Source organism: Leptinotarsa decemlineata, unplaced genomic scaffold, assembly GCF_025532065.1.
Source record: "Leptinotarsa decemlineata unplaced genomic scaffold, Ldec_3_MD MMD2_tig00000090_RagTag_RagTag, whole genome shotgun sequence".
Taxonomy (NCBI): domain Eukaryota; kingdom Metazoa; phylum Arthropoda; class Insecta; order Coleoptera; family Chrysomelidae; genus Leptinotarsa; species Leptinotarsa decemlineata.
This window is the reverse complement of record NW_027412541.1, coordinates 3,314,673-3,329,718: the sequence shown is the minus strand read 5'-3', so window position 1 is coordinate 3,329,718 and position 15,046 is coordinate 3,314,673. Positions and strand designations below refer to the sequence as shown.

Here is a 15,046-nt window from a genome sequence, read left to right as displayed (position 1 = left end):
GTAACAAACTGCCCTGCACTTACTTATCAAAGATGGGTTTAGATAGCCTACCACTACAGTAGAATAATATAACCAATGGGCTCTCTTACCACGTGATCCGCCCGTTGTCGGGGACTTTCAACCGCTCTTAGGATGAGATTCAGTGCTGTAGTATCGAAGGATTCGACGGTACCACGTGCATCGGATTAGTTATAATAAACGGTGGAAATTGATATTGTTTTTAGTTTATTCATTGTTGTTATTATTGTTTTTAGTTTTTGTAGTTGGGTATTGTTGTTTGTTTTATTATTAAGTGATTAGAAAATGGGAGATTTAAACAAGACATTATTAAAGAAGTCAGGAAAAGTTTGCTGCTTCAGTGATTGCAAAAAGAAGGCCTACAATTGTAGTGAGAAATTTTATAAATTCCCAAAAGATCCCGAAAGTTAAGTAAGTAGCAAAAATATGGCTGGAAGCATGCTGCAGACCTGATTTGTTTTACAAATCAGAAACACTGTACGAAAGCAATTTTAGGAACCTATGGGACAGACGACACACCATTACTAGATTCGGCCATCGCTTCTACTTCAACGTCATCCCGAAAATCTTGTTTTTTGTTATTTCACACGAGTACTTGCAACATATTACATTATATGTATCAACATTATAGAAAAAATATTCAAGATAAGAAAGGAAGAAAATGAAACAAAAAGAAAATACACATTTAAAACTGCGGTGAACATTTTTCTAAATGGTCAATGGCCGGATTTTTTGCTCGGGCTGGCCGGAAGTCTATATCATCACATGTGGGGACCGCATGTCTCAAGAGTTGGACTCTTGAAGAGAGCCATTGAAATCGCCGTAAGGAATAAGTAACTCACCACAAAATCTTCTATAATATCCTTAAATTTCGTTTTCATATGAGCGCACGCCTATGACAAAAGAACGAAATCGGCTCCGCACTTCGTTTCGAAGTCACCAAGAACTTTATTAATTTATGAATGAAAGCAGTGGGAGTTGACTTACTGGTTGATTATTTTTACTGTGCTCCCAGTAACCAAACAGGTAAACATTTTTGAATCGATAGTAAAAATTTCATGATTTTTTTAACTGGTAAATCATCATCGACATGTGAAAGTTGAAGAATGATTCAAAAAATGTGATTCAAAGGGATCCCAAATCGGGATGAAACAGTCCAATACATTTATAACAGAAAAAACGAGTCCCAATTCTCGTTAGAGAGAACCATCACCTATTATTTTTCAGTTCAGAAAACCGTGAGAGTGGCTGAGTTCGAGATTCATTATCACATTTTACACAAGTTAATCTATGTTTTTTGAGTTGTATGATTGAATAGTGTTATTTAAAATATATAACATCTATTTAAAAATTTTTAGACGTAACGATATGATGGCAATATGATGAATCAGTTATATATATCACCAATTCATTATATGAGAGTCTATATAAAAAGTAATACAATATATAGTAAAACCAATAATGATTGAGAGTAAAGCGCGTTGTCATATCTAAATTTTACGTTACCAGTTTATAGCAGAATCAAAATATAGTAAGCAGTAGAGTTGTAGGTTGTGGCAAATTATAGATAATACACAATACTAGTACGATTAAAAGGTATTATTTATGACAAAAATCAGTAATGAGCTTGTAATGAGTAATTCTTATAATTTCCTCATTACTGATCAGTTACAATTCATTATTTTCTGTATAGTGTTAGATATTTATTACAACTAGTAGCAACGCTGTACGCAACGATATTTTTGTCTTTGTCACTTTACCGTAACTTCCATCTCATCGTTGCAGTCCTCACTAATGTACTTACAGCCATGAGCGTATCATTGGTTTGTGAATTATACAGCGTGAATTGTACGTTTTACAGTTAAGTTAGTCAGCAATCGATGTGTTGTGATAACAATTGGTGAAAATAATAATGCTAATAAGTGTTTAAGCGTTACATAATTATATTTCTACACCGTTCTCAAACTACTCAAAAAATAGAAGACATGGTCGGGCCTTCCACGTCGAAAAAGGTAACACGGTCGGAGTCTCGGTCAGTAAGAGAAAAACAAATTGTACTGCAAGTATTTCACTGTCTTGAAAGAGATCATCAGCCACCAAAAGATGACTTTGTGCATATGTGCTGTAATTCTACATGTGTACCTCCGAATAACCAACCGGGCATTTCTACATCATTAAGTTCCACAATTACAAAAGATAAATTAGTTGATATGTGCTCTGATTATACCGGTGTACCAAAATCATCGATTTACAAAATACTAAGAGAAGCAGAAATTCATGGGGACGTACAAACGCCAAAAACTAGTAGCGGACACAGTTGATGAAGAAGCCAAAACCAGTATACGCAGAACTATTCACAGTTTCTTTTTCAGTTTGTTTGTTCTACAAACAGTTCTGGAGGCACTTAGCGATTATGAATTGGTCCCAAAAATGGGTAAAGAAACTTTTAGGAAATTGTACACGAAATGAAATTTACGTACGGAAAAGTTGACAGGAAAAGCATTCTCATTGAACGTCAAGAAATAATAGCATGGAGAAGAAACTATCTAAGAAAAATTGACGAATTTCGGAAGCTCAAAAAAAATTGTACTTCATGGACGAGACATGGGTTAACCAAGGACATACGGTCAAAAAAGTATGGCAGGATGGTAATATAACAAGTGCACGACAAGCCTTTATTGAAGGTTTGTCAGTTGGGTTAAAACAGCCATCTGGAAAAGGTAGTCGTCTGATAGTTACGCATATAGGAAGCGACAGTGGATTTTTACCAAATGGTGAATTAATATTTAAATTCAAGAAAACAGGCGACTATCATGAAGAGATGAATGCGGAGGTGTTTGAAAAATGGTTTGAAGGCATCATTCAACTTGTGGAACCTGGGTCTGTCATCGTCATGGACAATGCCCCATACCATAGTCGACATTTAGAACCATTACCGAAACAATCATGGAAAAAAGCAGCAATTCAAGAATGGTTGATTAATAAGAACATCCAATATAACAAAGATAGTTTAAAGGCAGAACTACTTCAGCTAACAAAATTACACACAGACAAATATAAAAAATTCGCAGTGGATGAAATGGCGTCAAGTCGTGAAATTACAGTTTTAAGGTTACCACCATACCACTGCGAATTAAACCCAATAGAATTGATCTGGGCGCAAGTAAAAGGATATGTGGCACGAGAAAACAGAACATTTAAATTAGTGGACGTGCAACATCACCTACAAGAAGCTATCCGAACTGTTTCTGCAGAAGACTGGAAGAAATTCATGCAGCATGTTTTAAAAGAGGAGCAAAAAAAATGTGGGACGTATTGAACACAATATTGAACCAATCATAATTCACTTTGATGATAGCGGTAGCAACAGTGACGAATCTGAGGTTGAAGATTAGACGAAAATTTGTACATTTACATTTATATTATATTCTATTATCAAAAATTTGTAATTTGCAATTTCTAGTACCCCTGACGATGAGTTTAAGTTACTCGAAAGTTTGAGAATAGTTATAAAGAGTTCACTTATCAATTGCTGCAACCCAATAGTGAAAAAAGTTATATATATATATATATATATATATATATATATATATATATATATATATATATATATATATATATATTGTGTTTTTTTTATTAATATTGTTAATTTATTTGGTACCTACTATAATTAACACGATTATTACTCCGTTTTTATAAGGCCCACCTAATGACTACAACGATTAGGTAAATTACGATATTGCAAAGTTTTAATGAAATAAATAATAAATGTGTATGAATATTTTAACTAATTGTACTAAGAATTTTTCTTTCATTCTCAACCCTCTCAAAAATTAATAAGCACGCCCCCGATTTGCTGTCAACTGGGCTTACTTCTACTCTCAATCATTATTGGTTTTAGTATAGTTCTTTTACTTACATTGTAAACACGTGGTTTGGTTGACTCTGGCGTAAAAAGGCTGACAGGCACATCGTCCTCTGTGACATATAGATCCAATAATTTCCTCTCTACATTCCCAGTCACCATTGCATTGGTCACCGAGCATAAAAGAAGCCGTCGATTGTGCAAGTATCTGAAATGATAATTATCATAAGTGCATTCCATTCAAAACGAGCCACCCTGAATAACTTTTGGTACAATGATTTTCAGGAAAAATAAAAAAAAAACGCGCCAACAATACTATACATTTTGATATATTCACATTTGATAGTACTTTCCCTATCGCACCCCCAGAGCATGTCACCAATTTTTTTCAAATGGATCACCCTCTATTGTTTCACATTATCAGATGCTCCATGATGAGCAGCTTTCAACACAGTATAAAACATATGGTTCCCGAGCTACAAATTATTTGAGTTGAAAACGACACACCCTGAATAACTTTCGAAACAATGATTTGCAGGAATAATAAAAAACAGTTCAATAATTATACAGGATGTCACATTTTGAAATATCCGTTCTAAAAACCAATATGGAATCAATAAATCAGAAAAAGTGATTTTTCATTAATGCTTGAATCAAAATCTGATGACTGGACAATGACAAAAAAATAATTTTCTCTATTAAATGTTCAAAAATGTTTCAACCAACTTTCACACAATGGTACGACGCCCTCACATAGTTGATAATCTCGGAAGTTATTTCTCGGCAATGCCTCATGATATTCTTTCTTGAATCTTCTAATGTTGTTGATTCTATCTAATACACTTTAGACTCCAAATGACCACATAGAAACAAATCTACAGGAGTAAGATCTGGAGACCTTGGTGGCCATTCTATAGGACCTCTTCTTCTAATCCAGCGACCAGGAAAATGAACAATCAAAAATTATCGCACTGGAGCTGCATAATGAGGAGGTGCACCATTCAAAAAACTATTTCGTTTCCGAATAAATTTATATCCTCCTCAAATGCTCTATTGATGCCCTATATTTTTCCTGGTTAGCTTGAACACTGAAACTCGATCTTGAAACCACTTGAAGATGATCCAATTCTTCTTGCAGGTGTGCCGGTTCATATATTCCACGGGCACGTTCCGTCAGGGTGTTGATAATTTCCCACTTGTGACTTGGATGATGGTTCAAAAGTGTAAGCAGATAGATATCTGTTCATATGTGTCGGTTTTTGGTACACTTTATGTGTCAGTCGTGTGCCACTCCTTTCTAAGAGTACATCTCGAAAAGCTATCCGTTGTTCCTGTTCAGTGTCCATGGTGAACTTGATGCTAGGCTGGTAAGCATTTATGTGGTCCAGAAATAGGTTCAATCTGTCCTCCTATGTCTCCAGATAACGCAAGTGTCATCCACAAATGGTCAGTTTGAAATCGAAAGCGTCGATCGACTTCCTCTCAAATTGCTCCATGAAGAAGTTGCTATCAACGGGCTGAATGGACTTCCCATCGCTATGCCGTCTTAATTGCTCATTAAAATCTCCTTTCCATTTGAAGTAACTTCCCATGAGGCAAGTCTTGAAGAGTCCGACAATATCACTAGGAAACATGTTGGCTACCTCTCTCAAAAAATATTTCAGCGGGACGTTGCGTTGGTGAACAAGGACACAACGTCGAAACTGACCAGAATATCACTTGGCTCCATTCAAAAACATTGATATATTTCACATTTCGAAACTCCTTCGACATCTGTCGACATCGAATCGATGAAAAAAACTGCGAATCTCCTTAGATTTTTCCAATTCTGAAAACGGAGGCAAATTTCAGCCTCCGATACGTTAAGATGAGTATTTGTATAATTTCTCAGCTCTTTTTCTGATAGCAAAATTATCGAATGCGACAATTTACTGATCAATATAACATTTTTGTTATTGTTCTATATGTTCTATTGGAAATGAATTAGTTGAAAAAGTAAAGTATCCGCAATACCGACTGGGTTATTTTTTGTTGATCTTTTGCCAGTGAAGTTTATAATATATATATAATATAAGTTTATAATATAATATATATAATATATATGAAATCATTTTCACATATTTTTAGAATTTGAATGTTGCAATAATGTTTTTCTCTAAAAATGAAACTTTTTTCGTAATAATACATTAATGAACGATTCGTCAAAAAAAGTATTTGGCTTTCTACTTCTCCATCTTTATACAGTTAATATAGTTCATATGAAAGTAGTTGTTTCGAGACGGAGTTTTCTTCCAGTTTGTGTCTGGAAGTAACTTCAATGCATGATCTGCATATCTTCCTGGAAAGTTATTTTGAAATTGATTGCCTTCTTTCTTTCTCAGGAAGATTCCCACATTATTTTGTATGAAGATGAAGAAGTAGACAGCCAAATACTTTCTTCACCAAAAATTATCCTATCAAAAATAATGAAAGTACTTATTCAATGAGCATTGCAAAATCTTAATATTTTATAGGTTGTGATATTAAACGGATATTGAGTAAGTTATATTGTTATATGTTATATGAACAATAGTGCATACATTTTTTCATATTATCAATCAGTATCACGATAACCTCATCTCAAAGCCGATCCTGTTCACACTACCTCTGGTGGGCGTTAAATATATTACTATTTTTCTGTTATTTTTGGGGAGGGGTGCAATTGTTTGTTAGCCTCATCAGATCATTTCTTCGGTTTCTCGGACACGAACCCGGTAATAACATGGAATCATCAAAGTTAATAACTGAGTCGGGCGGTGAACCCACTTACGCTTATGGCGCTAAATGTGTAATCATCAGCGAAAAGCTATATTCTCGACAGAATGGAAATCGAAATACAGTTGAAATTAAAAATGGTAGTCATTGAAGAATCGCATTCATCTGAAATTCATATTTGATAGGGTAGTAGGAACATTTTCTTCAATTCTACATGGTCGAATGATATCAATCAACCTCTTAATGTGCCGTTTCTGGTTGAAGTTGATTTCTTCAATATAGAATCCGTACACTATTCTTGATTTTTTAAATGAATAAAATGGAAATTTGAAAATTCTTTCACATTTATGCAATATGAAAAAGTGGATTCCAATTCATAACACAACAAAAAAATATTTTTTGAATGTTTCCTACACTAAATCAGTCAATTTCTACTAATTTTGGGGTGATAAAAATGAAAATAATAATGAAAAATTTTTATTAGCTCTGGTTTTTGAGATACACAGTACTTAATCTTAAAGAGTAGTTATACTATACGTGAAAAGTGAAAGTACATAAAACAATATTTTTATGTTTCTTTTAGAATATTTTCAGTACAAAATTAATAAAAAAAACATTATTCTTAGTGTTTTGACAAATAAAAGAAGTTTGTACCACTAAATTTCAATTAAGTCCATCCGATTCATTGTAAGATCGCTGTCGTTTAGCTTGTCTTTTATAAAACACTTCTGGAGCATCCCTACACACAGACCAGCAGTACTCTGCAAGCATTGCTTCATTCCAACGGCCCTGATATCTCTGTTCCATTAAGGCAATGTCTTGATGGAATCTTTCTCCATGTTCGTCACTCACAGCTCCACAGTTTTGTGGGAAGAAATTAAGATGAGAGTGAAGAAAATGAATTTTTAAGGACATGTTGCATCCAAGTTGGTGGTAAGCTTGAAGAAGCTCTTTAACCAATGCTGTGAAGTTATCATATCTTTTGTTACCAGAAAACCCATGTACAACCCTCTTAAAGGCTTCCCAGGCTCTTTTTTCATTTCCTGTTAAAATCATGTCAAAAGCAGGATCATTTACGATTTCACGGATTTGAGGCCCAATAAAGATACCTTCCTTGACTTTAGCATCACTCAACCTGGGAAACTTTGCTCTCAAGTACTTAAAAGCTTCCTGGTCCATGGCCTTCACAAAGTTTTTCATTAGTCCCAACTTAATACGTAATGGGGGAAGGAGAACATCCTTAGGATCTACAAGAGGCTCGTAAACTACATTTTTCTCATTAGGGTTTAGGTCTCGTGTAGGCCAGTTCATTTTTTTATAGTGAGATTTTCTATCCCGACTGTCCCACAGACAAAAAAAAACAACAGTACTTGGTGAACCCTAATTGCATTCCTAGGAGTATAGCAATGACTTTCAGACCACCACAGATGTGACACTTGTGTTGTTCATATTTGATTGATTGGAGAAGTGTTTTCATATTTATATACGTTTCCTTCATGTGAACTGCATGACCTATAGGAATAGAGGGTAGCTGATTTCCATTATGCAGAAGTACAGCTTTTAAGCTTAGTTTTGAAGAGTCCATAAACAGTCTCCATTCAGATGGAGTGTGATCCAAATTCAAGCAGTCCATCAAACCATTAACATCAGAACAAACTACGAGGTTTTCAAAAAAAGGAAGCAAATCTTTTTGACGCTGTCTGTACTGAGATATTTTCACATCATGTTTTAGAAGATTCCACTGTTGTAGTCTTGACCCTAACAGCTCAGCCTTTTCCTTAGACAAGCGAAGATCTCTTATAAGGTCACTCAACTCTGCTTGACTAATTCTGTGCGGATCACTAGACCTATCGCTTACCTCAAAATCAGAGTCATAGGATGTAGAAGGATGGGTTGCTCCTTCTAAACAGTCTTCATCACCTTCCTCTAAAATTTCATAGTTTTGGGGTGGAGAAGGGACTGGCAAATTGTCTGAGTGTGGTACAGGCCGAAGAGCAGATGGGAGATTAGGGTATTTAACCGTTCCTCTTTTCTTCATAGATAAACCTTGCTTAATGGGAGGAGTTAAGCAGAAATAACAGTCGTCTGTATGATTGGTAGGCTCACGCCAAACCATAGGTACTGCAAAAGCCATTGCCCGGTTTTTATTTTTCAGCCACTCTCGCAATATGACGGAACAAGAGTTACAACATATATGAGGAGCCCATGATTTATCTTGGTCCCCAACTTTCACACCAAAATAATGTTCATAGGCTGTCTTAACGATAGGTATCATTTTACGTTTCTGAGCCTTAAATGTTATTTCACCACATATATAGCAAAAGCTATCGACAGAATTCACACACTTTCGAGGCATTTCAGATCAGCACTTAAATTAATTTAAAAATCAACTTCACACGATAATTTCAATAGCAACCACGTGCGTACAATTGACAAACTCAGATAGGTTATGTTTACTACTTAAGAACAGCTGATGAGAGGGGTGTTATGTAAACAAACATGTGTACCAACTGTTGGTGATGAAATATTTCATTTGTTGAAAACTCAATATACATATATATAATATAATGATACTATATCTTGAAAACAAGAGCTAATATATAATTTTTATGGTCACTTTCGGTTTTAACACGTGGAAATACATTAAAATCATCTAATTTCAACCCCGAAACAAAAACTTTGTTGTGTTGTGTTATATATCTAACCTCATGAATCATCAATTAGTTTTATCTTTCTACTTGTTTCGTATTTCTGGGAAACTGGGAATCTGCAGAAGATAAAATTACCTGCACAAAATCAGCAGGATTTTGAATATATCGAGAACATTTGAAAACGAGCATACTCATTCAAAAACCTGGATGGTCCAGTTTAAAACTATAGTAAAACCATTCTCATGTTCAATTCACTCCATAGTCCCTATTTTTTCTAAAGTGTGTCAATTTCAAAACTTACAATGGACTATATCTCACGAACGAAAGCTGATATTGAAAAATGCTTGAAACCGTTTCTAGGATAGTAAAAGGAAACTGAAGTGACGTGAAAGAGAACTCACCCCCCACCTACCAAAACTCAGAAAGTTTAAATCGCAAACCCCTACTTATTATACATCATCGAAAAGACTATAAAAAATGCCATCCAATGGTATAAATGATAATTGTTTAGGGTGAAGCAATAATTGTGAAACTTTGGCTCAAATGGAATATTTATGAGGTTTTTGTTGAACTACAAAGTTATTAAAAATGTCAATTAGGTTCAAAGTGGGGATCCGTTGTTTTGTAAACAATAATACAGCCTATTGTCAAAGTCTGCACGAACTTTAATATCAGCCGGCTTACTATGACTTTTTCATTTGTAATGCTACCTCTCGGACTATTATTTCAAATGGTAAGTGTCCGTCGATATTTTTTTTTGTTAAATAAAAACTCAATTTGAAAAGATCTGTTTTATGGGTTCTGTCAAAGTCAATAATTTTTGGTTTGTTTGAAACTTTTAAAATGTCATTAGTTTTCATCATTTGTACGATCTGTACTGTCATTCAGCTGTAGTTGTCACGATGGTTTACAGTATACCTGAGCGCGTGGAGATAATTTTCATATTTGCCTCCCAGAACTAGTGTTATTTAAAACAGCTCAAATATTTCATGAAAGGAATCCGGACAAAAATGTAAGTCACGTGTACGTCCGCGATTTAGTTGAAAAGTTCAGAGAAACGGGATCAGTGCAAAATAAAAAAAGGAATGCTCCAAGATTACTGAATAAAGGTCCTTGGAAATTTTTCAATGAAGCCTACTGCATCAACACGTCAAGTATCTGCAGTGACAGAACTTTCACATGAGTCGGTTAGAAAGGTGTTGAAATTACATAAGTTTCATCCAGACCGACGAATTGATTTTTGTGAACTCATGACTGAAAGAATTCGCGTTGAACTAAGAATGTTGAAAAATATTTGTTTCAGTGATGAATGTACTTTTATGCTGAATGGTAATGTGAATAAACAAAACTGTCGATACTGGAGTGACGCGAACCCGCATCGATTCGGAGAAGGTCACACTCAATATCCTGAAAAACTGAATGTTTGGGCGGGAATATTAGGCGATGCTATAATTGGTCCCTTGTTCATACCAGGCAATTTAAGTGGCGGACATTTATCTCGATATGCTGGAAAACACCATCGAACCTTCAATTGATTGTGCATGAATTAGAGAACCAAAAGGACGGCCAAGACAACCTAGCCGTAGACGAAGATTTGCTGCACTTCCGAAAACTTGGAGCACCTCCTCACTATGCAGCTCCAGTTAGGCACTGGTTGGATACTAATTATCCGAACAAATGGATTTGAAACAAAGGTCCCATTGAGTGGCCACCGAGTTCACCAGTCTTGGCACCACCTGACTCTTTTCTGTGGAGTCACCTCAAGTCAGTTGTTTATAAAACCCAACCTGCGTCACTTGGGGAATTGCGAGAAAGAATTACGCAAGAATGTCGCGCCATTACTAGAACAAATTTGTCAAAGTTCGTGCAGAATTTGAAAATAGGCTGTATTATTGTTCACAAAACAACGAAACCCACGTTGAACATTTACTTAATTGACATTTTTAATAAACAAAACCTCATTAAATAATCCATTTAAGCCAAAGTTTCACAATTATTGCTTCATCATTTACAATTATTATTTATATCATTGGATAGCATTTTTATAGTATTTTCAATGATGTATCACAAGTAGGGGTTTGTAATGGAAATTTGTTGTGTTTTGGTGGGTGGGGCCTAGGGGGTTGATGGGGGTGAGTTCTCTTTCATGTCACTTTAGTTTCCCCTTACTATCCTAGAAATGGTTTCGTGCATTTCTCGATATCAGCTTTCGTTTGTGAGATACAGCCCATTGTAAGTTTTAAAATTGACACACTGTATACCGATGACGATGACAGTAGGAAGGTAGTGAAAGCAATCAAACCTTCATTATAGATAGTTGTGCGGTGCTGTTTCTGTCTTTGACTGAGGATGTGTTCCAATAGCAACCCAAAATAATATTGAGTTGTCCAAAAGTTACCATCACGAAATAATTGATTAGTATTTTGATAGTTCACCAGTTTTGGGACAACCACCATCGGGATCTACTTCATTAGTATCGATTTCAAGACCACAAATTAATTTTGCGGGTTTCTTACCGAACATATTCTAAATGTGTAATCGTTCGAGTTTGAAACAGGTTTTTGAAGATGAGGAACAAATGACTACTATGCTGGAAATAACTGCCAAAATAGCGTCCATGGTCCATTCAAAAAGGAAGACAATATTTCGGAGTGGTTGTTGCTTTGGGTTTTGAGTCGTCGCTGGTTGGAATTCCTTCCTGACGTTTTGCCGGCTCGAGTATTTGGTATCTTCAGAGATCCGTGCTCTACAGTGCTTAGTGCGTGTCCTGTCTAAGTTGATTTTTCCCATGTGTCTAAAACTGCAGTCTTTTTCGTGCTCAGTGTCCCTTGTGCTGATCGAACGCTTTGTTCTGCCGATATTTACTTTACCACAGAAGCATGGAATTGAGGTGAAACACTGGTTACGATTGAGGATATCTTCTATCCTTTGCCGAAATTAGGCAATAGTAAATTTTCCTAATGAATTTATATATTGTCCAGATATTGTGCTTTTCATGGACGCAGTCAGTTGTTTACTATTAGAATGAAGGTTAGCAAGACCTTTGTCGTAGACTCTTGCTCTGTACTTTCGGGATTGATTTTCGTCGCCTTTTCGATGTTCCGTTTAGAGTACTCATCAACAATATACACTTTTTTGAGTTGTTTCTTCTTTTTCTTCTTGATGAGGAGGGCAGCAAATTCCACGTCGGCCATACTTGAACTCATGCCATTAATGAAATTAGAGGAACTAGTTCAGAGGAGAAAAATATTCTGGTTAGTTTTTTATATCTCGTCTGAATTTTTACCGAGATGTCTTTGAAAGAATTAATCTATTCTTACCAGAGATAGTGGAGCTATGTCGTGTCTGGTTCTCAGAGAGTAATTTTTTTTAGAACATCTTGAATGTCTCATGAGCGATTTATTTTTCGGTTTGGCAACCGACAGCTTCGGACTTGGAGGAGTAGAAACAGGCAAATCATCCAAATGCTAGGATTATTAATCTTAGCTTGCCCTGACGAATGTTCGCGTTACATTCAATTCTATTCGAATGTTTCCTCATTATTGCAGTGAGTGGTTGCGTTTCTACAAAAGCCGTTAGGTATCTAACAGATCCACATTCAAAATTCTAAGGAAGTACCTATTATTTGGGCAATATTTCAATTTCAGAATATAACTATTTTCCATTTATAGTAACTTGAATGTGAAAAATAAATATATACGATCAGATCTTGCTAGGGATCGCACGCCAAAAGGTTGAATTTCGTTAATCCTTGGTTTGTACAAATTTCGGCTTTTGAGGGTTGTTCGTTGGGGCCGGCAGCTGTATAACGGAAAAACAGATTTCAACAAATTTCAGAATCGAGGAGAATGTTAATTTTTTTCAAGGACAAAACACAAGCACTACAGAAAAATACTCAAGGCGCTCTTAAAACGGTGAAAATAGTGATTCACATTGGATTTGAATCGCTGGAGGCTAAATCAATTTGGAAAATCGTTCTTAGGAAATGTATTCCACACAAACGTCATTCTCCAAATGAAAGAGTTCTTAAACAGTGAACCTCATAACGATGAGCAGCCACTGTCCGTTGCGTATTTCTGATATGTACCGCTCTTGGTGGAATCGAATATGCCAAGTCACTTGAACACTTTCCGTGAAAGTATCTATAGTAGAGAGATAAATCTCCAACCGTTCTTCGATGTTCCAGACTCCAGACTATCAAGGTTGCAAGTGATGTTCTCGTCTCTAATCAGGCGGATGGCTCTTTTCTGACTGGAATCTAGCAGCTTCAGGGTATGTTTGGGGGCGAAGCTCAATACATGAGAACAATACTCCAAAGAGGGTCTGATCTGAGCTTTATAAAGTATCAGAGATTGCTGAGGTGTGTACAGTTTTCTGGTTCGAAACAGTGTTCCAAGCTTTTGAGAAGCAGCCTTTGCAATTCCAGCGATATGATTGTGCCAAGACATATTGATGTCCATTTCAACCCCCAACAACTTATCGAAGCAGAAATCAGAATTGTCTAACCTGACATTATTATATCCGGTTCGGAAATATTTATCTTTTTGGAGAAAACTGATGTCTGGGTTTTTGTGGCATTGAATTGAACTTGGGAAATTTCACCCCAATTCGAAATTACTTCTGGATCCTCATCAAAATATTCAACCTCCTTCTGCCAAAAGTAATTACGAGACAAGTGTGCTGTCGTCAGCAAAGCAATATATGGGGTTCTTAGTTTTTGCAATAAGTCGTTGATATACAATAAAAAGAGGGTTGGAGACAATATGGATCCCTGGAGAACACCAGCGCTGGTGGTGGAACTATTCGAGAGATATCCATCGACAGCCACTTGCAGGGAACTTTCTTTAAGGAATCTGAAGAGCCATACACAAAAAGTTGGGCCAGCAAACCCTCATGCCACATACTGTCAAAGGCCTTAGAAATATCAAGCGCAACAGCTTTTGACTCACCATGTTTCTCGATTGCGTTATTCCAAATATGGGTGACATGCTATAGAAGATCGCCTGTTGATCTTTATTTCCCAAAGCCATATTGATGATCACTCAAGATGTTGAAGCTTTCATGAATTCAAATGCTGGTTGACGTCTTTCTCCATGATTTTTGATATCACTAAAGCAAAGCGACTGGTCTATAGTTATTTGTAAAAGTTTTCGTGTCATTTTTGGAAAAAGGTTGAACGCGAGCAAGAAGGAAAAACCCCTTTCTTGTATGAGAGGTTGAAAAGTCTGCAAAATACCGGTGCGAGCTCATTTGCGCACTTTTAAAGTACGATGATTTATGAAACATGAAACTATCACCCCAATCCTGGTATGTAGTTAGAAGGGGGCGCGTTCATTTGATTCCGAAAGATCATCACAAGATGATTCATCTTTAGATAAAGTTCTTCTGCTGAATAATATCCTTGAAATGGAAATCAAAGTTCTAGTTGATAAATGTTTTATATAAAATTATGGAATTTGAGAACAATAAAGGACCTTTAGATGAACACTTGGGTTGAAGACATGATGGAAGATATAAAATGTTATCCAGATATGGATAATTTTACAACGTGTGTTTGATTTAGTATATAGAAACTAATGTCTGCATAGGCCATGCATAATTCTCACATCAAAGAAGCAACATTTCAGCCAATACTCATTTTCATTCAACTTGCCATTGGGAATAGGAAATGGTTATTTTACTCAATGATTACAGTAAAAATAATCTCTTCATCGCGTAGAGAAATCGAATGACTATACCTCTTAGCAGAGCTGTCTGT

The 15,046-nt window shown here is 35.9% G+C and overlaps 1 protein-coding gene across 1 annotated transcript in view; it reads right to left on the bottom strand.

Annotated features, from left to right (window-relative positions):
- ImpE1 (Ecdysone-inducible gene E1) overlaps window positions 1-15,046 on the bottom strand; it is a 126,682-nt gene that overhangs the window by 48,974 nt on the left and 62,662 nt on the right. Inside the window, exon 2 of the mRNA XM_074172348.1 lies at window positions 3,938-4,091. Coding sequence (XP_074028449.1) covers window positions 3,938-4,091 — 154 coding nt within the window. The remainder of the gene's footprint in view (window positions 1-3,937; window positions 4,092-15,046) is intronic.